This window comes from Procambarus clarkii, chromosome 74 (genome assembly GCF_040958095.1).
Source record: "Procambarus clarkii isolate CNS0578487 chromosome 74, FALCON_Pclarkii_2.0, whole genome shotgun sequence".
NCBI lineage: Eukaryota > Metazoa > Arthropoda > Malacostraca > Decapoda > Cambaridae > Procambarus > Procambarus clarkii.
In genome coordinates, this window is record NC_091223.1 from 4836304 (window position 1) to 4861931 (window position 25628).

Here is a 25628-nt window from a genome sequence, read left to right on the forward strand (position 1 = left end):
GTATATGTGGGAAGCAGTGTACACAGGAAGCAGTGTACGCAGGATGCAGTGTACGCGGGAAGCAGTGTACGCGGGAAGCAGTATATGCAGGAAGCAGTATATGCGAGAAGCAGTGTACGCGGAAAGACGTGTACCTGGGAAGCAGTGTATTTGGGAAGCAGTGTACGCAGGAAGACGTGTACCTGGGAAGCAGTCTACCTGGGAAGCAGTGTACGCGGGAAGCAGTGGACGCGGGAAGCAGTGTACGCGGGAAGCAGTGTATGCAGGAAGCAGTGTACCTGGGAACCAGTCTACCTGGGAAGCAGTGTACCTGGGAACCAGTCTACCTGGGAAGCAGTGTACGCGGGAAGATGTGTACCTGGGAAGCAGTGTACCTGGGAAGCAGTGTATGCGGGAAGCAGTGTACGCGGGAAGCAGTGTACCTGGGAAGCAGTGTACCTGGGAAGCAGTGTACCGGGGAAGCAGTGTACGCGGGAAGCAGTGTACGCGGGAAGCAGTGTATGCAGGAAGCAGTATATGCGGGAAGCAGTGTACGCAGGAAGCAGTGTACGCGGGAAGCAGTGTACGCGGGAAGCAGTGTATGCGGGAAGCAGTGTATGCGGGAAGCAGTATTCGCAGGAAGCCGTGTACGCGGGAAGCAGTGTACGCGGGACGCCAAATACTTTACTGGCATTTATTTTGCCACTGTTTTTTGAAGGAATCAAAATGATTCAGTTGTGAAGGAACAAGAAGGGTACCAAGGAATTTATTGCAAGTGTCTAAAAAACTATTAAAGAACATGATAATGAAGACAAATTGAATAGCACAAATTCCAACACAAAGCTCAGCGAGGGTTTTAAGATCGGTGAGGTAAACATGTAGAACATCTTACCATCATACCTGCATAATAATGTGACGTAGTAAAAATTATATTAGACAATCACTTCTCGTCGAATCCTCAATCCTTATAACTTCTTAAAATATTCATAAACATGCAGCCATGTTTGGACTTATGGGTCTAGTTCCCTGTAATATTTATTATACGAATAAACCTTCCTTATGAAGGGAGATTAAAAAACTTAATTTACATTATCAAGGAAGACGAATAGTTAGTGGCGTCTTTACTGAAGAAGACAAATGAATGAAATAAAGATATTAATTCGGTAATAAATATTCTAAACACAAAACAGATCCCGATATATTGGATACAACTAAATAAGTTTAGACTTACAAACGATCTGGGTGAACATTGGTTTAGAAATATGAAAGGTGATGTTTTACAGAATAGTTTACGCGGCAACATGGTTGCCGTTTACGCGGGACCAGGAAGCCCTGGATTGTTAAGAATGACTTAGCCGGCATAGTTGGGTATAACTTGGAGCTGCCTTCCATTGGTCAAGAGGCCTCACAGTCCATGCATTCTCATGCTCGTTTGCTAATATTCCACCTGCTTCTCTAAGGTTGTCATCAGCATGCACTCATTGTTGACATGTTGTTACTGGTAACTTATTTATTAAAATAATAATGGTGTGGGCCATGACCACTAACTTACTCATTGATGAGAGGAAGGTGTCGGAGGCTGGGGTAGTTGGTCCGTATGATGCTGGCGGTCTCCAGCTCCTGAGTCAGGATACTCTCAGCCTCGCCACAACCTACACGCCCCTCACATGTAAACACACATTAACTATCATCTCTTTGTTAGCTTTACAGTTAGCATGACATGATCTAAACACATATGTCATGTTAACCTAAACTAAGGAAATAATAATGTCTATAAATTATATATTTCTATACATTATATTTCTAAAGAAATAATATATACATACAATGATAAAAAATATATTGTGTTTAGGAAAGCATACTTTCCTAAACACAATATTATAAATATATATATATATATATATATATATATATATATATATATATATATATATATATATATATATATATATATTTAACCTAACCTAACCTAACCTAACCTACCTAACCTAACCTAAAGGTTAGGTTAGGTAGCAGAAAAAGTTAGGTTAGGTTAGGTTAGGTAGGTTAGGTAGTCGAAAAACAATTAATTCATGAAAACTTGGCTTATTAGGCAAATCGGGCCTTGCATAGTAGGCTGAGAAGTGCGTTCTGGCTACTAGGTACGACATATATATATATATATATATATATATGTTGTACCTAGTAGCCAGAACGTCGTACTCGGCCTACAATGCAAGGCCCGATTTGCCTAATAAGCCAAGTTTTCCTGAATTAATATATTTTCTCTAATTTTTGTCTTATAAAATGATAAAGCTACCCATTTCATTATGTATGAGGTCAATTATTTTAATTGGAGTTAAAATTAACGTAGATATATGACCGAACCTAATCAACCCTACCTAACCTAACCTTACCTATCTTTATAGGTTAGGTTAGGTTAGGTAACCGAAAAAGTTAGGTTAGGTTAGGTTAGGTAGGTTAGGTAGGTTAGGTAGTCGAAAAACAATTCATGAAAACTTGGCTTATTAGGCAAATCGGGCCTTGCATAGTAGGCTGAGAAGTGAGTTCTGGCTACTAGGTACGACATATATATATATATATATATATATATATATATATATATATATATATATATATATATATATATATGTCGTACCTAGTAGCCAGAACTCACTTCTCAGCCTACTATTCAAGGCCCGATTTGCCTAATAAGCCAAGTTTTCCTGAAATAATATATTTACTATAATTTTTTTCTTATGAAATGATAAAGCAACCCTTTTCTCTATGTATGAGGTCAATTTTTTTTTATTGGAGTTAAAATTAACGTAGATATATGACCGAACCTAACCAACCCTACCTAACCTAACCTAACCTATATTTATAGGTAAGGTTAGGTTAGGTAGCCAAAAAAAGCTAGGTTAGGTTAGGTTAGGTAGGTTAGGTAGACGAAAAAACATTAATTCATGAAAACTTGGCTTATTAGGCAAATCGGGCCTTGAATAGTAGGCTGAGAAGTACGTTCTGGCTATTAGGTACGACATATATATATATATATATATATATATATATATATATATATATATATATATATATATATATATATATATATATGTCGTACCTAGTAGCCAGAACGCACTTCTCTGCCTACTATGCAAGGCTCGATTTGCCTAATAAGCCAAGTTTTCCTGAATTAATACATTTTCTCAAATTTTTTTCTTATGAAATGATAAAGCGACCCATTTCATTACGTATGAGGTAATTTTTTTTTATTGGAGTTAAAATTACCGTAGATATATGACCGAACCTAAACAACGCTACCTAACCTAACCTATCTTTATAGGTTAGGTTAGGTTAGGTAGCGGAAAAAGTTAGGTTAGGTTAGGTTAGGTAGGTTAGGTAGTCGAAAAATAATTAATTCATTAAAACTTGGCTTAGTAGGCAAATCGGGCCTTGCATAGTAGGCCGAGTACGACGTTCTGGCTACTAGGTACGACATATATATATATATATATATATATATATATATATATATATATATATATATATATATATATATATATATATGTCGTACCTAGTAGCCAGAACTCACTTCTGAGCCTACTATGCAAGGCCCGATTTGCCTAATAAGCCAAGTTTTCATGAATTAATTGCTTTTCGACTACCTAACCTACCTAACCTAACCTAACCTAACTTTTTCGGCTACCTAACCTAACCTAACCTATAAAGATAGGTTAGGTTAGGTTAGGTAGGGTTGGTTATTTTCAGCCTACAATGCAAGGCCCGATTTGCCTAATAAGCCAAGTTTTCATGAATTAATATATTTTCTCTAATTTTTTTCTTATGAAATGATAAAGCTACCCATTTCATTATGTATGAGGTAAATTTTTTTTTATTGGAGTTAAAATTTACGTAGATATATGACCGAACCTAACCAACCCTACCTAACCTAACCTAACCTATCTTTATAGGTTAGGTTAGGTTAGGTAGCCGAAAAAGTTAGGTTAGGTTAGGTTAGGTAGGTTAGGTAGTCGAAAAGCAATTAATTCATGAAAACTTGGCTTATTAGGCAAATCGGGCCTTGCATAGTAGGCTCAGAAGTGAGTTCTGGCTACTAGGTACGACATATATATATATATATATATATATATATATATATATATATATATATATATATATATATATATATATATATATATGTCGTACCTAGTAGCCAGAACGCACTTCTCAGCCTACTATGCAAGGCTCAATTTGCCTAATAAGCCAAGTTTTCCTGAATTAATATATTTTCTCTAACTTTTTTCTTATGAAATGATAAAGCTACTCATTTCATTATGTATGAGGTCAATTTTTTTTTATTGGAGTTAAAACTAATGTAGATATATGACCGAACCTAACCAACCCTACCTAACATAACCTAACCTATCTTTATAGGTTAGGTTAGGTTAGGTAGCCGAAAAAGTTAGGTTAGGTTAGGTAGTCGAAAAACAATTAATTCATGAAAACTTGGCTTATTAGGCAAATTGAGCCTTGCATAGTAGGCTGAGAAGTGCGTTCTGGCTACTAGGTACGACATATATATATATATATATATATATATATATATATATATATATATATATATATATATATATATGTGTATACATATGTATATATATATATACATATGTATATATATATATATATATATATGTATGTATACATATGTATATATATATATATATATATATATATATATATATATATATATATATATATATTTATATACATATATATATATATATATATATATATATATATATTGTGACGATAATCTCTTTCAAGAGAGATTGAGCCTGCTCTTCTCTACATCAAGTTACGTATATTTTACAACAATAAGATGCTACCTTCAAGATACGTCTACCAGTAGCACAAAACGTTTTGACCAGGAGGCAAATGTACCCAAGACTCACACAATACTCCACACTTCCTCCACGCCGGCTCATCATCAACCAGCCAACTACCCTTCCCAGCCTGCCTGCTCCTGATTGGTGACTCGCCGACTGCACACCTGCACTTCTGCACCTCAGCGCCCTCTACCTGAGTCGATGTCTGGGCTTGAACCAGCCATTGAAGTCAGAATATCCTTGTGCTCTCAAGCAGTGAACAACTAACTGATATACGCTGTGTATTAGGTTGATGTTTCTCCTGAAATAATCAGGTGCTGAGAATAGCGCCATATTCTCAGCACCTGATTATTTTTCACTGTGTATTTATATTATTGTAAAGTAACTTCATCCCTATTATTCATTTATGTTATATGTTTTTGACTTGTTTATTTGCACTGTACACAGCCAAGGGATTGTTTTTGGTTATAATTTGTTTTCTATATTAATTAAAGTTTCATTGTTCATACTATGTGTTTTGCGTGTCTTCCCTTGCTTTACCACAGATAAATAGGCAAGCAGTCTTATCTTTTTTTTTGTAAGTGTGACTAGGCATTGACACCTGCCATTGGAGGACTGCCGAACATCTACACTCCAACACTTTCCTGTCACATTTAATGGGGTCCTGTCCTAGGAGCTTCACTCAGGTACTAGTACCAGAACGTCAATTTGTGGTAAGCGTACTTGGCTTTGACACAGTTGCTTTTCAATTTTTTCATTACTTTTAATATTTATATGGTGCTGTGTGTATTGTGCATTCCGAGAGCATCATATGGTGAGTGTTGGATAACTTTGGATTGTGTGGTGACTGTAGGCCGCAGTCATTCTCTTTATTGGTCATCCCTCCCTCCGTGTTATTACTCGTGTTTTCCACCTTTTATCCCTAGGATATTTCTCAATCTCAGACAGATCATCATTTTGGGTACCCTGGTACTTTGGTTTGTCTTCGGGTCAAAGCACCCTATCTTCTGCAGTCCGACCAAAGGAGGATACAGAGGGCCATAGTTCCTCAAGCACGGACTACGTTGCTGAGTTGGGACCTCAACAGCAGTTCTCGTCACCAGTTGACACACGCACCCCTACACGTCGGTCAGAGATGATGATATTTACTTTGGTAGGGAATTAGTTTTCTTTTTTCAGAGCACAAAGTTCGCTAATTCTGTAAGTATCATATTCATTTAGTGGGAAACCCTTGCTTCTGTCCTATAGAGACTCGGCAAGGTATGCCTACAATCTTGGACTACCTTACCCACTTTGGAACAATTAAATGTTTCATTTTAGAAACTCAGTTTCATTTATTTAGTAGGATTTTCTTGCCCTTATTCTCTTACATAGAGTACCGGGTACAAGATTTCCTGCGATTTTGATTGACTAATCATTTACCATTCTAAAATTAACATTAATTGTTAAATATTAAATTCCACAGGATAGTTACCAGTTGCCACGTTATCCTGTTACTGACACTTACCATATCACAAGTATTCATTGTACATTTATTTGCTATTTTTCACCATGTTTCGTCTCCAAGCTTTTCGTAACGATCCAGCAGGTGAAATAGGGAACTTAAGTCGTGCCAAGAGGACAAAGAAGAAACCGACTACATCAGATGTGCGAAGTCAGCTGACACCTACAGCCTCATCCTCCGGCTTACACCAGAACCACCATCCAATAAGAAGACTTGGTATAGTTATGATAAAATGGGTGCCGATCAAGCGAGCTCTCAATTGTATTGTAAGTATTGCAAACTCTATGGACATACCATAGATAGATGTGGGAAGGCTCAGTACAAAGGCAATGAAACAACTAAACCCAAACCGACTCCTAAGACCGGTAAGCCTGTGATGAATGTTGGTGTTCCTGTTAATGATCTTTCTCTCTTCAGCAAACACCAATATCCTGGAACTGACTCTGCCAGCAGTACAGATTCGGAGGGACATTTCAAATTGAAGATCTTGAGGGACACAGCGGCTCTTCAGTCTATAATATTGAAATCAGCTGTGCCTAACATCACCTACACCGGGGAAACCGTCCTTATCACTGACCTCACTGCAACCACTCCGTATCCACTCGCCAGAATCCACCTGGATTGTCCTTTTGTGACCGGTGAAGTCCAAGTCGCCATCAGGGAAAAGCCTTTTCCCATGCCTGGAGTGCAACTTCTCCTGGGCATCGACTTGGCAGAAGATCTGCAACCGTCCAACCTGATCATTGTGGACAAACCCCAGGTTTGTAACTCTGTAGTGGACAAACCCATCTTTAAGTATGTTTCAGCAGAGGTCCAAGAAAGTGATGAAGTTTCTCCTCCGGTTTTTGTGACCACTCGTACCCAAGCTGCACGCCAGCAACCAGCTGACTCTACTGCTACCGCTGTCTCTCAAGACCCTCAGAATCTACCACCGAATCTTACTAGTTTGGAGTTCCGTAAGTTACAGAGGGAAGATCTATCATTAACACCATTATTCTTCCAGGCTGAGACTCAACCTGACAGTATTCATGGGTTCTTCCTAGAGAATCAGTTGCTCTACCGCAGGAACAGACTCAGTAAGCTGAAGGAGGACGACGATTGGGCCAATGTCGAACAACTAGTGATTCCCACCAGCCTACGGCCCGATATTCTACACCTGGCCCACGGAGCTCTTTCTCACTATGGTTTTAACAAAACCTACCACGGAATCAGACAAGACTACAACTGGCCAGGTATGGTTAAGGACGTCAAAAGTTACGTGCAACAGTGTCATACATGTCAGACGGCAGGTAAACCTAACATCTCTATTCCCCAGGCCCCATTGACTCCTATTCAGGTGCCTGCGGAACCTTTCCACAGACTCAACATAGACTGTGTTGGTCCTTTACCCCGGACCAGTTCTGGCAACGCCTATATACTAACTATCCTGTGTCCTACCACCAGATTCCCCATAGCAGTTCCAGTAAAGAACATTACGGCTGCTACTGTGGTGAAACAGCTATTGAAGATCTTCACCCAGTATAGATTTCCAAGAGAGGTTCAAAGTGACTGTGGCACCAACATCATCAGTGATCTCTTCAAGAAGACACTGGAAGAGTTCAACATCACACAGGTACTGTCCAGCCCCTATCATCCTGCTTCACAGGGTTCTCTTGAACGTAGTCATCAGACTATTAAAGCTCTCCTGAAGAAATTTTGGAATGAAACCTTGAAGGACTGGGATAAACAACTTGACCTCATTATGTGCATTTTCAGAAGTCTCCCCAATGAGTCTCTAGGAGTATCTCCTTATGAGATGCTCTACGGACATAAATACCGTACTCCTCTCAAAGCTTTCAAAGACTCTCTACGTAATGCCACCTTCAGTGACCCTCAGAATGTGCCCCAGTTTCTTCAAAACCTAAAACACATTTTAAAAGGAGTGCGTAAATTTGCTAATGACAATCTACTGAAAGCTCAGGAGAGGATGAAGACTCATTTTGACCAACGCAGCAAACTAAGGAAATTTAAACCAGGAGACTTCGTGTTGGCATATTTTACTATCCCAAAACAAGTTTTCAGGACCTTACCGCATCGAGGAGTGCAGAAACAACCATAACTACGTTCTTGAGACTCCAGATAGGTGGTGGAAGACCCAGTTGTGCCACGTCAACCTCCTGAAGCAGTATCAAGGTACTCCCCCTACTGTGTTGGTATCATTATCCACCTTTAAAGGTCCATACCTCCACAGTGAGACCTTCCCTGCTTCTCCTCCCGAAAGCACTATCACTGAGTCAGTGCCTTGCAACTCAGAAAGCCTTAATGATCTTCATACCTATTTGCAGGACAGTAATAGTGCTCCTCTCCTCAGAATCTTCAAGGAACATCAGAAGTTGTTCAGCGATGATCCACAGGAGTGTAATGTGGTTCAGCACGACATCCAGCTACTCCCTAACACCCGGCCAATTCGTCAACCTTTCTACAGAATCAGTCCGAGCAAAAAGGAAGTCATGCGTGCTGAGGTACAGTACCTCCTGGATCATGGGCTGGCCACCCCTTGTGAGTCCCCTTGGGCCTCACCCTGCATCTTGGTGCCGAAACCGCACGGTAAAGTGAGGTTGTGTACTGATTACCGGAAATTGACTCTTGTGACTATCAAGGATGCTTATCCATTACCTAGAATAGATGACATCCTTAACGCCATTGGTAATGCTCAGTATCTGTCAAAGCTAGACTTACTCAAGGGATACTACCAAGTATGTTTGACAGAGCGAGCTAAGGAAGTATCTGCCTTCACCACTCCTATTGGCCTTTACAGATATGAACGCCTTCCATTTGGACTATGTAATGCACCGGCCACCTTCCAGCGAGCTGTCAACCGTGTCATCCAGGGTTTAGATCACACCTACGCCTACTTGGATGATATCGTAGTGGCAACTAACACCTGGAGCGAACATCTGCTCCAGCTGCAAAGATTGTTCGCCAAGCTCATGACAGCTGGCCTCACCATCAACTTGGGCAAGTCCACCTTTGTTAAAGGTAAAGTGCGTTATCTTGGTTATGAGATAGGGAGTGGCAGCATAGCTCCGTTAAACATACATACCCAAGCCATCCAGCATTACCTTGGTCTTGCCTCCTACTACCGTAAGTTTGTGAAGAATTTTAGTACGGTGGCGACACCATTGATCACTTTAACCAGCCCCAAGCAATGGTATAATTGAACCATTCAGCAGACCATTGCTTTGGAACAACTTAAATCCATGCTCTGTTCTAATCCTATTCTCGCCTCGCCAGATATCACGAAGCCTTTCATCCTCCATGTCGACGCTAGTGGTACCGGCATCGGAAGCGTCCTGATGCAACAACGAGGTGAGGATGTTCTACCTTTTAGCTACTACAGCTACAAGTTAAAACCACACCAGAAGAATTACAGCACTATCGAGAAGGAGCTACTCTCCATCGTCCTGAACTTGAAGCACTTTGAATCATTCCTGCAAGGTGCTCGGTCTACCACCATCTACTCGGACCACAATTCCCTACGCTTCTTGCAGCAAGCCCAATTCAACAATCAACGACTTCTACGATGGGCTTTATATCTGCAAAATTTCAACCTGGAGATCTTCTACATTAAGGGTTCTGACAACATCATAGCAGACGCCCTCTCCAAAGTCTATGAGGTAGAGGTAGCTCCACCTACCACTCTACCACCTGAAGACTTAACTTCACCCGTAAGCGCAGGCTTCGGGGGAGAGTTGTGACGATAATCTCTTTCAAGAGAGATTGAGCCTGCTCTTCTCCACTTCAAGTTACGTATATTATACAACAATAAGATGCTACCTTCAAGATACGTCTACCAGTAGCACAAAACGTTTTGACCAGGAGGCAAATGTACCCAAGACTCAACCCGTACTCTACACTCCCTCCACGCCGGCTTGTCATCAACCAGCCAACTACCCTTCCCAGCCTGCCTGCTCCTGATTGGTGACTCGCCGACTGCATACCTGCACTTCTGCACCTCAGCGCCCTCTACCTGAGTTGATGTCTGAGCTTGAACCAGCCATTGAAAACAGAATATCCTTGTGCTCTCAAGCAGTGAACAACTAACTGATATACGCTGCGTATCAGGTGGATGTTTCTCAGCTAGCGCCATATTCTCAGCACCTGATTATTTTTCACTGTGTATTTATATCATTGTAGAGTAACTTCATTCCTATTATTCATTTATATTATATGTTTTTGACTTGTATATTTGCACTGTACATAGTCAAGGGATTGCCTTTGTTTATAATTTGTTTTCTATATTAATTAAAGTTTCATTGTTCATACTATGTGTTTTGCGTGTCTTCCCTTACTTTACCACACATAAACAGGCAAGCAGTCTTATCTCTTTTTTTGTAAGTGTGACTAGGCATTGACACCTGCCATTGGATATATATATATATATATATATATATATATATATATATATATATATATATATATATATATATATATATATAATGTCGTACCTAGTAGCAAGAACGCACTTCTCAACCTATTATGCATGGCCCGATTTGCCTAATAAGCCAAGTTTTACTGAATTAATATATTTTCTCTATTTTTTTTCTTATGTAATGATAAAGCTACCCATTTCATTATGTATGAGGTCAATTTTTTTTTTATTGGAGTTAAAATTAACGTAGATATATGACCAAACCTCACCAACCCTACCTAACCTAACCTAACCTATCTTTATAGGTTAGGTTAGGTTAGGTAGCCGAAAACGTTAGGTTAGGTTAGGTTAGGTTAGGTTAGGTTAGGTAGTCGAAAAAACATTAATTCATAAAAACTAGGCTTATTAGGCAAATCGGGCCTTGCATAGTAGGCTGAGATGGTGCGTTCTGGCTACTAGGTACGACATATATATATATATATATATATATTAGTATATTTTGGTAGCAGTCTTTCCTGTAGACATATATTATTAAATATGACCGAAAAATTAAGATTAATAATTTTAACACGAATTTTCTCGATCTTTCTTACGTTTCTTTTCACTGTTGATAGTAATTCAAAAATCAATTCTCCGAAATTCATTTTTATTTCTAGTCTGACGCGACACTTGAGCGCGTTTCGTAAAACTTATTACATTTTCAAAGACTTTAGTTTACACACACACACACACAACTTTAACTGAATAGAGTTTAAACATCTTCGAGTTTTTATATCTACATTTGGGTGAGGTGACATGTTACAATAGTTTTGGATGAGGTGAAAATAAACTTTTAATGTTTGAAAGCGTTTGAATGAATGTTTGATAGCGATGATAGCGGACAGAGTGTATCGTGATCCGGCCTGTACTCCTCTTGACATACCAGGAAACATTCTAAGGAAACTACTCAAAGCTTGTACTAAAGAGGCACCCTTCTTGAGCCCGGATGGGCACATGTATAAGCAAGTAGATAGGGTCGCCATGGGTTCTCCCCTAGGTGTCCTGTTTGTTAACTTCTACATGGGTACCATCGAGCATAAAGTCTTAGTCGACATGAACTTGAAACCGGCCATATACTGCAGGTATGTTGAAAACATTTTTACACAGGTACCTGATGTCAGACATCTGCAGGAGCTGAAGGAGGCATTTGAGCAGTATTCTGTGTTGCGTTTCACTTACAAGATGGAGAAGGATGGGAAGCTGCCCTTTCTAGATCTATCAGTCATGGAAAGGAGCGGAGGTTTCCACACTGCAGTCTACACTAAGGAAACAGACATAGGAATGTGCCTAAATGCCAACAGTGACTGCCCAGACAGGTACAAGAGGAGTGTTGTTAACGCTTATGTCGACCGTGCTCTCAGCCACAGCTCAGGATGGAAGCAAGTCGACGAAGAACTCTGTAGGGTAAGGCAGGTCCTAGTCAACAACGGATTCTCCAATGGTTTCGTTGAAGACATCATAAGAAGAAAAGTGAAACGCCATGCAACCTCTGAAGAGACAACTAACACAACACCTATACCCCCTATTAGACTATTTTACAGGAACTTCTTTTTCACAGCTCATAAAACGGAGGAAAGGGTCCTGAAAGATATTGTTAATAGAAACGTTATCCCTACAGACAAAAATCAGAAGATACAACTGACGATTTACTATAAAACCAAAACAACGGCCAGCCTACTCATGAGAAACTCTCCAGAAACAAAGCAGAACGCTTTAAAAGAGACCAACGTCGTCTATGCCATTCAAATGCCCTCTTGGGGACTGTAAGCCTCAAAAAACTCAGTATATAGGCAAGACAACAACATCTCTTTCCAGGCGTTTACCGATGCATAAGCAACAGGGCTCCATTAAGGAACATATAATCTCTTCCCACAACCAAACCATCACCAGAGAAATCTTAGCAAACAACACAGAAATCATCGATAGATACAGCGATAGCAGGCGGCTTGACATCTGCGAGGCACTACACATCAAGAAGTCAACACCAGCAATCAACAGCCAATTAATGCACAACTATATTCTACCCACTTCAAGACTCCGCTTCAATATAGAAGCATCAAGAAATATGGGCCAATAGGCCCTCTGCAATTACTTCCATTCTTACCTTCAATACCCATTATTTCGTGTTCTGTCTTGTGTTGAAAGTTTGTTTTCACCTCATCCAAAACTGTTTTAACATATCACCTCACCCAAATGCAGGTACAAAAAATCGAAGATGTTTAAGCTCTATTCAGTTATAGTTCAGTTGTGTGTGTGTAAACTAAAGTCTTTGAAAATGTAATAAGTTTTACAAAACGCGCTCAAGTGTCGCATCAGACTAGAAATAAAAATGAATTTTGGAGAATTGATTTTTCAATTACCATCAACATTGAAAAGAAACATAAGAAAGATCGAGAAAATTCGTGTTAGAATTATTAATCTTACTTTTTCGGTCATATATAATATATATATATATATATATATATATATATATATATATATATATATATATATATATATATATATATATATATATATATATATATATATATATATATTATATATATATATATATATACATATATATATATATATATATATATATATATATATATATATATATACATAAATATATATATATATATATATATATATATATATATATATATATATATATATATATATATATATATATATATATATGCGAACAAGCCTGAATGGTCCCCAGGACAATATGCAACTGAAAACTCACACCCCAGAAGTGACTCGAACCCATACTCCCAGAAGCAACGCAACTGGTATGTACAAGACGCCTTAATCCACTTGACCATCACGACCGGACATAATGAGGTGATAGCCGAGGCTATTTGAACCACCCCACCGCCGGCACTCGGATAGTAATCTTGGGCATAGCATTTTACCAAATCACCTCATTCTTTGGGGCACACGTGAGGAACACAAACCTCACGTGTGCCCCGAAGAATGAGGTGATTTGGTAAAATGCTATGCCCAAGATTACTATCCGAGTTCCGGCGGTGGGGTGGTTCAAATATCCTCGGCTATTTCCTCATTATGTCCGGTCGTGATGGTCAAGTGGATTAAGGCGTCTTGTACATACTAGTTGCGTTGCTTCTGGGAGTATGGGTTCGAGTCACTTCTGGGGTGTGAGTTTTCAGTTATATATATATATATATATATATATATATATATATATATATATATATATATATATATATATATATATATATATATATATATATATGTATATATATATATAGTGACGGGAAAGTGTTGGAGTGTAGATGATCGGCAGTACTCCAATGGCAGGTGTCAATGCCTGGTCACACTTATAAAAAAAGATAGACTGCTTGCCTGTTGTCTGTGGTAAGTGAGAGGGAGGAACATGTAAAACACAAAGTATGAACAATGAAACTTTAATATATTTACTTTAAACATAAATGAAAATAAAGACAAATCTCGGGTAAATGACTGGTGTAATAAAATGACAAAGATAAATGCAAAAACACAATAGATTAACTATTATAATGTGAAATGGTGCTGAGAATATCGGCTATGGTTGAAACCTCCCTTCGTATACAAGCCAGCAGCTTAGTATGCCAGAGAGAGAGCACAATGAATATTCTGATGTTGATAGCTGGTCAGGCTCAGACGTCGACTCAGGTAGAGGGCGCTGAGGTGCGGTGCGCAGGTGCGTGGTCGGCGAGTCACCAATCAGGAGCAGGCAAGCTGGTGAAGGGTAGTTAGCTGGTTTGATGACGAGCCGGCGTGTTGAGGGTGTGTGGAGTGGGGGGATCTTGGGTACGTTTTGCCTCCTGGTCAAAACGTTTTGTGCTACTGGTGACGTATCTTGAATGTAGCATCTTATACTTGTATATTTGGCGTAACTTGAAGTAGGGAAGAGCAGGCTCAATCTCTCTTGAAAGAGATTATCGTCACAACTCTCCCCCGAAGCCTGCGGTTCCGGGTGAAGTTACGTCTTCAAGTGGTAGAGTGGTAAGTGGAGCAGCCTCTACCTCCTAGACTCTGGAGAGGGCATCTGCTATGATGTTGTCAGAACCCTTGATGTAGAAGATCTCTAGGTTGAAATTCTGCAGATATAAAGCCCATCGTAAAAGCTGTTGGTTGTTGAATTGGGCTTGCTGCAGGAAGCGTAGGGGATTGTGGTCCGAGTAGATGGTGGTAGACCGAGCACTTTGCAGATACGGTTCGAAGTGCTGCAAGTTCAGGACGATTTATAGCAGCTCCTTCTCGATCGTGCTGTAGTTCCCTTGGTGTGGCTTTAATTTATAGCTGTAGTAGCTAATAGGCAGAATCTCCTCACCTCGTTGTTGCATCAGGACACCCCCGATGCCGGTACCACTGGCGTCGACATGGAGGATGAAAGGCTTTGTGATATCAAGTGAGGCGAGAATAGGATTAGAACAGAGCAGGAATTTAAGTTGTACAAAAGCAACGGTTTGCTGAATGGTCCAATGATACCGTTGCTTGGGGCTGGTTAAGGTGATCAAGGGTGTCGCCACCGTACTAAAGTTCTTCACAAACCTACGGTAGTAGGAGGCAAGACCAAGGCAGCGCAGGAGCCGTTTCCTGGTGGTAGGCTGTGGGTAATGCTGAATAGCTAGGGTATGTATGTTTAACGGAGCTATGCTGCCACTCCCTATCTCATAACCAAGATAACGCACTTTACCTTTGGCAAAGGTGGACTTGCCCAAGTTGATGGTGAGGCCGGCTGACAGGAGCTTGGCAAACAATCGTTGCAGCTGGAGCAGATGTTCGCTCCAGGTGTTGGTTCCCACAACGATATCATCCAAGTAGCCGTAGGTGTTATCCAAGCCCTGGATGACGCGGTTGACAGCTCGCTGAAAGGTGGCCGGGGCATTACATAGTCCAAAGGGAAGGCGTTCGTATCTGTAAAGGCCAAAAGGAGTGGTAAAGGCAGATATTTCCTTAGCTCGCTCCGTTAAACATACCTGGTAATATCCTTTTGACAAGTCCAGCTTCGATAGGTACTGCGCATGACCAATGGCGTCAAGGATGTCATTTATTCTAGGTAAGGGGTACGCATCCTTGACGGTCACAAGATTTAACTTCCGATAGTCGGTACATAGTCTCACCTTACCATGCAGTTTTGGCACCAGGATGCAGGGTGAGGCCCAAAGGGACTCACAAGGGGTGGCCAGCCCATGATCCAGGAGGTACTGTACCTCAGCACGCATGACTTCCTTCTTACTCGGGCTGATTCGGTAGAAAGGTTGACGAATCGGCCATGTGTCGGGGAGTAGTTGGATGTCGTGCTGAACCACATTACACTCCTGTGGATCATCGTTGAACAACTTCTGGTGTTCCTTGAAGATTCTGATGAGAGGTGCACTATTATTGTCCTGAAAATAGTTATGAACATTAGCCAGGATTTCCGAGTTGGAAAGCACCGACTCAGTGTTAGTGCTTTCGGGAGAAGCAGGGAAGGTTTCACTGTGGAGGTATGGACCTTTAAACGCGGAAACTGATACCATCACAGTGGGGGGAATACCTTGATACTGCTTCAGGAAGTTTACGTGGCACAACTGGGTCTTCCGCCACCTATCTAGAGTCTCAAGAACGTAGTTGTGGTTGTTCCTGCACTCCTTGATACGGTAGGGTCCTGAAAACTTGTTTTGCAATGGAGAACCTGGGATGGGAAAATATGCCAACACGAAGTCTCCTGGTTTAAATTTCCTTAATTTGTTGCTCTGGTCAAAATGAGTCTTCATCCTCTCTTGGGCTTCCAATAGGTTGTCATTAGCAAATTTACGTAATCTCTCTAGAATGTGTTTTAAGTTTTGAAGAAACTGAGGCACATTCTGATGGTCACTGAAGGTGGCATTACGTAGAGAGTCCTTGAAAGCTTTGAGAGGAGTACGGCACTTACGTCCGTATAGCATCTCATAAGGAGATACTCCTAGAGACTCATTGGGGAGACTTCTGAAAATGCACATAATGAGATCAAGTTGTTTATCCCAATCCTTCAAGGTGTCATTGCAGAACTTCTTTAGGAGTGCTTTAATAGTATGATGACTACGTTCAAGAGAACCCTGTGAAGCAGGATGATATGGGCTGGACAGTACCTGTGTGATGTTGAACTCCTCCAATGTCTTCTTGAAGAGATCACTGGTGAAGTTGGTGCCACAGTCGCTTTGAACCTCTCTTGGAAATCTATACTGGGTGAAGATCTTCAATAGGTGTTTCACCACAGTAGCAGCCGTAATGTTCTTTACTGGAAATGCTATGGGGAACATGGTGGTAGGACACATGATAGTTAATTAATATATAGGCGTTGCCAGAACTGGTCCGGAGTAAAGGACCAACACAGTCTATGATGAGTCTGTGGAAAGGTTCCGCAGGCACCTGGATGGGTTTTAGTGGAGCCTGAGGAATAGAGATGTAAGGTTTACCTGCCGTCTGACATATATGACACTCTTGTACGTATTTCATTACGTCTTTTACCGTACCTGGCCAGTAATAGTCTTGTCTGATTCCGTGGTAGGTTTTGTTAAAACCATAGTGAGAAAGAGCTCCGTGGGCCAGGTGTAGAATATCGGGCCGTATGCTGGTGGGAATCACTAGTTGTTCGACATTGGCCCAATCATCATCCTCCTTCAGCTTGATGTGTCTGTATCTGCAGTAGAGCAATTCATTCTCTAGGAAGAACCCAGAGATACTGTCAGGTTGAGTCTCAGCCTGGAAGAATAATGGTGCTAATGATTGATCGTCCCTCTGTAATTTACGGAACTCCAACTTGGTAAGATTTGGAGGTAGATTCTGAGGGTCTTGAGGGACAGCGGTAGTAGTAGAGTCAGCTGGTTGCGGTCGTGCAGCTTGTGCACGGGTGGTCACCAAAACCGGAGAAACTTTATCACTTTCTTGATCCTCTGCTGTAACATATACAAAGATGGGATTATCCATTACAGAAGTACACACCTGGGGTTTGTTCGTGATCAGGTTGGACGGTTGCAGATCTTCAGCGAAGTCATTGACCAGGAGAAGTTGCACTCCAGGCATGGGAAAAGGCTTTTCCCTGATGGCGACTTGGACTTCACCGGTCACGAAGGGACAATCCAGGTGGACTCTGGCGAGTGGATATGGAGTGGTAGCAGTGAGGTCAGTGATAAGGACGGTTTCCCCGGTGTAGGTGACGTTAGGCACAGCCGATTTCAAGATAATGGACTGAAGAGCCGCTGTGTCCCTCAAGATCTTCAATTTGAAACTTCCCTACGAATCTGTACCGCTGGTAGAGACAGTTCCAGGATACAGGTGTTTACTGAAAAGAGAAAGATCATTAACATGAACACCAACATTCATTACAGGCTTACCGGACTTAGGAGGAGTCTGTTTGGGTTTAGTAGATTCATTGCTCTTGTATTGAGCCTTCCCTCATCTATCTATGGTATGTCCATAGAATTTGCAATACTTACAATACAATTGTGAGCTCGCTTGTTCTGTACTCACTTTATCGTAACTGTACCAAGACTTCTTACTAGGAGGTGGTGATGGTGTCAGCCGGTGGATGAGGCTGTAGGTGTCAGCCGACTTAGCACATTTGATGTAGTCGGTTTCTTCCTTATCTGCTAGATATAAACGGACGGAAGGGGGAACACGTCTCAAGAATTCCTCAACTAGCATGAGGTTGATGAGTTCTGCAAATGTAGAGACATGTGCTGCTTCCAGCCATTTCATAAAATGTATTTTCTTGGTATTGGCAAATTCTAGAAAGGTGGTGGTACTTGCCTTTAGATGGTCACGGAATTTTCGTCTGTAGCTTTCGGTGAAGAGAAGGTAGGCGTCCAACACTGCTTGCTTCAGGGTCTGGTAGTCATTCTCAGACGCTAAGGTACTGAGAGTAACCGCAGCTCTACCTGTGAGATGCACTCTGAGAAGGGTAGACCATTGGTCAGCAGGCCAGCTAAGTTTATTAGCTAGGGTCTCAAAGGTGGTAAAAAAGACATCTATCTCTGTCTCAACGAATGGTGGCATTAACTTACTTGCATGGGAGACATTGAAACTTACTGGAAGACTAGCGGTAGCTTGCTGGCGTTGAGTGTGGTGTGTAATCTCCAAAGTGAGCTCTTGTCGACGACATTCTATAACCATATCCGCTTGTTGTTTGTCATGTTCGCGTTGTATCTCCAGGTGGCGTTGATTTGCTTCAAGCTGTACTCGCTCACGCTCACGGAGTATTGCAGTCTCACGTTCTTTTATTTGGAGAGCTTCTTTCGCCAGGGCAGCCTCACGTTCTTGTTCTTCTTTCCTTATTGCAGCTTCTCGTTCCCTTATTTGTAGAGTTTCTTTCGCCAGGACCGCCTCTCTTTCTCTCATGTGGATAGCTTCTTGCTGTTGCTCCCTTTCAAGCTTTGCGAGTTCTATTTTGAGTTTCATAGCTGCCAGATCATATTTATCTGTAATAGAATAAGTTTCGTGAGTTTCAGAGTCAATTTTCCCTTCATTCAAGAGGTAATCCATGATTAAGTTATTTAATTCATTTTTGTTGGCTCCATGGAGAACATCTAGTTGATATTCGTGTGCAAGAGTTTGTAATTCAGTCCTCTTGGCACGACTTAAGGTCCCTATTTCACCAGCTGGATCGTTACGGAAAGCTTGGAGACGAAACATGGTGAAAGATAGCAAATAAATGTACACGAATATAGTTGTGATATGGTAAATGTCAGAAACAGGATAACGTGGACACTGGTAACTATCCTGTGGAATTTTAATCTTTAACAATTAATGTTAATTTTAAGATGGTAAATGATTAAGGTCAATCAAAATCGCAGGAAATCTTGTACCCGGTACTCAATGTAAGAGAATAAGGGCAAGAAAATCCTACTAAATAAGTGAAACTGAGTTTCTAAAACAAATGAAACATTTAATTGCTCCAAAAGTGAATTAGGTAGTCCAAGAATGTAGGCATACCTTGCCGAGTCTCTATAGGACAGAAGCAAGGGTTTTCCACTAAATGAATATGATACTTACAGAATTAGCGAACTTTGTGCTCTGTAAAAAGAAAGCTAATTCCCTACCTAAGTAAATATCATCATCTCTGACCGACGTGTAGGGGTGCGAGTGTCAACTGGTGACGAGAACTGCTGCTGAGGTCCCAATTTAGCAACGAAGTCCGTGCTTGAGGAACTATGGCCCTCTTATCCTCCTTCGGTCGGATTATAGAAGATAGGGTGCTTTGACCCGAAGACAAACCAAAGTACCAGGGTACCACAATGATGATCTGCCGATAATGTGAGAAATATCCTAGGGACAAAAGGTGGTAAACACGAGTAATAACACGGAGGGAGAGATGACCAATTAAGAGAATGACTGAGGCCTACAGTCACCACGTAATCCAAAGTTATCTCACACTCACCATATGCTACCCTCGGAATGCACAATACACACAGCACCATATAAATATAAAAATTAATGATAATATTGAAAAGTAACTTTAGCAAAGCGAAATACGCTTACCACAAACTGACGTTCTGGTACTAGTACCCGAGTGAAGCTCCTAGGACAGGCCCCAATTAAATGTGACGGGAAAGTGTTGGATGGAGTGTAGATGTTCGGCAGTCCTCCAATGGCAGGTGTCAATGCCTGGTCACACTTATAAAAAAAAGATAGACTGCTTGCCTGTTGTCTGTGGTAAGTGAGAGGGAGGACACGTAAAACACAAAGTATGAACAATGAAACTTTAATATATTTACTTTAAACATAAATGAAAATAAAGACAAATCTTGGGTAAATGACTGCTGTAATAAAATGACAAAGATAAATGCAAAAACACAACAGATTAAATATTATAATGTGAAATGGTGCTGAGAATATCGGCTATGGCTAAAACCTCCCTTCGTATACAAGCCAGCAGCTTAGTATGCCAGAGAGAGATGTCAACTCTAAGAGCACAAAGAATATTCTGAAGTTGATAGCTGGTCAGGCTCAGACGTCGACTCAGGTAGAGGGCACTGAGGTGCGGTGTGCAGGTGTGCGGTCGGCGAGTCACCAATCAGGAGCAGGCAAGCTGGTGAAGGGTAGTTAGCTGGTTTGATGACGAGCCGGCGTGTGGAGTGGGGGGATCTTGGGTACGTTTTGCCTCCTGGTCAAAACGTTTTGTGCTACCGGTAACGTATCTTGAATGTAGCATCTTATACTTGTTTATTTGGCGTAACTTGAAGTAGGGAAGAGCAGGCTCAATCTCTCTTGAAAGAGATTATCGTCACAATATATATATATATACATATATATATATACATATATATATATATATATATATATATATATATATATATATATATATATATATATATATATATATATATATATATATATATATAATATATATATAATATAGATAATCTCTTTCAAGAGAGATTGAGCCTGCTCTTCCCTGCATACATACGTCAATATACAAGACTATATATAAGATACGTCCACCAAGTATCGCCAAACGTTTTGCCCAGAGAGCAAATCATACCCAGCACACCGTGACACCTGCTACCACCGCCGTAACCAGCTAACTGCTCATCCTCTGCCTGCCTGTCGCTGATTGGCTGGTGTCCCGTCGCACCTGCCCTCCGCCGCCACCACAAGTCGACGTCTGGGCTGCAGTACGGCAGTATCGTCAGAATATCTCAGTGCTCCAAGCAGTTGACATCTCTCGCTGGTAGACTAAGCCTTGGCTTTCGTGTACTAAGGGAGGTGGCAGCTCGAAGCCAGTATTCCAGCACCACTTATATTTTATTTTACTATCACTGTAACTCACTTGTCTTAACGTAACTTTTCATTTGCCAGTGATTATTCATGTTATTTTGTTTGTTGACTTGTCTTGCATATTTTTATGTGATTTCCTTTAATTATGTCTTGTTTTTCTAGAGTAATTAAAATTTCATTGTTTATATACGTGTGTTTTGTGTGTCTTCCCATTACCTTACCACAGACGAAAGGACCAACTTTTCTCTTTTTTTTTGATTATGTGACGAGGCCCTGCCCCTAGCTTTTGAAACAGCCGAACACCAACTCTTTACCGTCAATATATTTATATATATATATATATATATATATATATACCCAGTCTCCATGGTATATATATATATATATATATATATATATATATATATATATATATATATATATATATATATATATATATGTCGTACCTAGTAGCCAGAACGAACTTCTCAGCCTACTATGCAAGGCCGAATTTGCCTAATAAGCCAAGTTTTCATGAATTAATTGTTTTTCGTCTACCTAACCTACCTAACCTAACCTAACCTACCTTTTTCGGCTACCTAACCGAACCTAACCTATAAAGATAGGTTAAGTTAGGTTAGGTAGGGTTGGTTACGTTTGGTCATATATCTGCGTTAATTTTAACTCCAATAAAAAAAAATTGACCACATACATAATGAAATGGGTAGCTTTATTATTTCATAAGAAAAAAATTAGAGAAAATATATTATTTCAGGAAAACTTGGCTTATTAGGCAAATTGGGCCTTGCATAGTAGGCCGAGAAGTGCGTTCTGGCTACTAGGTACGACATATATATATATATATATATATATATATATATATATATATATATATATATATATACATAAATATATAAAAAAATATATATGTATAAATATATATATATATATATATATATATATATATATATATGTCGTACCTAGTAGCCAGAACGCACTTCTCTGCCTACTATGCAAGGCCTGATTTGCCTAATAAGCCAAGTTTTCCCGAATTAATATATTTTCTCAAATTTTTTCTTATGAAATGATAAAGCTACCCATTTCATTATGTATGAGGTCAATTTTTTTTTGTTGGAGTTAAAATTAACGTAGATATATGACCGAACCTAACCAACCCTACCTAACCTAACCTAATCTATCTTTATAGGTTAGGTTAGGTTAGGTAGCCCAAAAAGTTAGGTTAGGTTAGGTTAGGTAGGTTAGGTAGTCGAAAAACAATTAATTCATGAAAACTTGGCTTATTAGGCAAATCGGGCCTTGCATAGTAGGCAGAGAAGTGCGTTCTGGCTACTAGGTACGACATATATATATATATATATATATATATATATATATGTCGTACCTAGTAGCCAGAACGCACCTCTCAGCCTACTATGCATGGCCCGATTTGCCTAATAAGCCAAGTTTTCATGAATTAATTGTTTTTCGACTACCTAACCTACCTAACCTAACCTAACCTAACTTTTTCGGCTACCTAACCTATAAAGATAGGTTAGGTTAGGTTAGGTAGGGTTGGTTAGGTTCGGTCATATATCTACGTTAATTTTAACTCCAATAAAAAAAAATTGACCTCATACATAATGAAATGGGTAGCTTTGTCATTTCATAAGAAAAAAATTAGAAAAAATATAATAATTCCGGAAAACTTGGCTTATTAGGCAAATCGGGCCTTGAATAGTAGGCCAAAAAGTGAGTTCTGGCTACTAGGTACGACATATATATATATACATATATATATATATACATATATATATATATATATATATATAAAACCCGGATATATATATATATATATATATATATATATATATATATATATATATATATATATACAACTTTAGAACACTTTCCCACCAGGAGACTCGAACCCTAGCCAGCACAGAAGCCTTCCAGCAACTGGCATAACAGGTACGCCTTAACCCGCTCCACCACCCGCTCAGACCCTTAAAAGAGGTGGTAATTTCGGAGTATTTGCCGGCGGTGGGGTGGTTCAAATAGCCTCGGCTATCACCTCATTTTGTCCGGTCTTGATGGTCAAGTGGATTAAGGCGTCTTGTACATACCAGTTGCGTTGCTTCTGGGAGTATGGGTTCGAGTCACTTCTGGGGTGTGAGTTTTCAGTTGCATATTGTCCTGGGGACCATTCAGGCTTGTTCGCATTTGTGTTCCTCACGTGTGCCCCAAAGAATGAAGTGATTTGGTAAAATGCTATGCCCAAGATTACTATCCGAGTGCCGGCGGTGGGGTGGTTCAAATAGCCTCGGCTATCACCTCATTTTGTCCGGTCGTGATGGTCAAGTGGATTAAGGCGTCTTGTACATACCAGTTGCGTTGCTTCTGGGAGTATGGGTTCGAGTCACTTCTGGGGTGTGAGTTTTCAGTTGCATATTGTCCAGGGGACCATTCAGGCTTGTTCGCATTTGTGTTCCTCACGTGTGCCCCAAAGAATGAAGTGATTTGGTAAAATGCTATGCCCAAGATTACTATCCAAGTGCCGGCGGTGGGGTGGTTCAAATAGCCTCGGCTATCACCTCATTTTGTCCGGTCGTGATGGTCAAGTGGATTAAGGCATCTTGTACATACCAGTTGCGTTGCTTCTGGGAGTATGGGTTCGAGTCACTTCTGGGGTGTGAGTTTTCAGTTGCATATTGTCCTGGGGGCCATTCAGGCTTGTTCGCATTTGTGTTCCTCACGTGTGCCCCAAAGAATGAAGTGATTTGGTAAAATGCTATGCCCAAGATTACTATCTGAGTGCCGGCGGTGGGGTGGTTCAAATAGCCTCGGCTATCACCTCATTTTGTCCGGTCGTGATGGTCAAGTGGATTAAGGCGTCTTGTACATACCAGTTGCGTTGCTTCTGGGAGTATGGGTTCGAGTCACTTCTGGGGTGTGAGTTTTCAGTTGCATATTGTCCTGGGGACCATTCAGGCTTGTTCGCATTTGTGTTCCTCACGTGTGCCCCAAAGAATGAAGTGATTTGGTAAAATGCTATGCCCAAGATTACTATCCGAGTGCCGGCGGTGGGATGGTTCAAATAGCCTCGGCTATCACCTCATTTTGTCCGGTCGTGATGGTCAAGTGGATTAAGGCGTCTTGTACATACCAGTTGCGTTGCTTCTGGGAGTATGGGTTCGAGTCACTTCTGGGGTGTGAGTTTTCAGTTGCATATTGTCCTGGGGACCATTCAGGCTTGTTCGCATTTGTGTTCCTCACGTGTGCCCCAAAGAATGAAGTGATTTGGTAAAATGCTATGCCCAAGATTACTATCCGAGTGCCGGCGGTGGGGTGGTTCAAATAGCCTCGGCTATCACCTCATTTTGTCCGGTCGTGATGGTCAAGTGGATTAAGGCGTCTTGTACATACCAGTTGCGTTGCTTCTGGGAGTATGGGTTCGAGTCACTTCTGGGGTGTGAGTTTTCAGTTGCATATTGTCCTGGGGACCATTCAGGCTTGTTCGCATTTGTGTTCCTCACGTGTGCGCCAAAGAATGAAGTGATTTGGTAAAATGCTATGCCCAAGATTACTATCCGAGTGCCGGCGGTGGGGTGGTTCAAATAGCCTCGTCTATCACCTCATTTTGTCCGGTCGTGATGGTCAAGTGGATTAAGGCATCTTGTACATACCAGTTGCGTTGCTTCTGGGAGTATGGGTTCGAGTCACTTCTGGGGTGTGAGTTTTCAGTTGCATATTGTCCTGGGGACCATTCAGGCTTGTTCGCATTTGTGTTCCTCACGTGTGCCCCAAAGAATGAAGTGATTTGGTAAAATGCTATGCCCAAGATTACTATCCGAGTGCCGGCGGTGGGGTGGTTCAAATAGCCTCGGCTATCACCTCATTTTGTCCGGTCGTGATGGTCAAGTGGATTAAGGCGTCTTGTACATACCAGTTGCGTTGCTTCTGGGAGTATGGGTTCGAGTCACTTCTGGGGTGTGTGTTTTCAGTTGCATATTGTCCTGGGGACCATTCAGGCTTGTTCGCATATATATATATATATATATATATATATATATATATATATATATATATATATATATATATATATATATATATATAAAGCACC

At 40.7% G+C, this 25628-nt stretch overlaps 1 protein-coding gene across 3 annotated transcripts in view; it reads right to left on the reverse strand.

The window, feature by feature from the left end:
* Nucleotides 1-25628, reverse strand: part of LOC123750857 (alpha-L-iduronidase) — a 541648-nt gene that overhangs the window by 93752 nt on the left and 422268 nt on the right. For all 3 annotated transcript variants that reach the window (XM_069312906.1, XM_069312905.1, XM_069312904.1), the window contains one exon: nt 1532-1631. In XM_069312906.1, coding sequence (XP_069169007.1) covers nt 1532-1631 — 100 coding nt within the window. The remainder of the gene's footprint in view (nt 1-1531; nt 1632-25628) is intronic.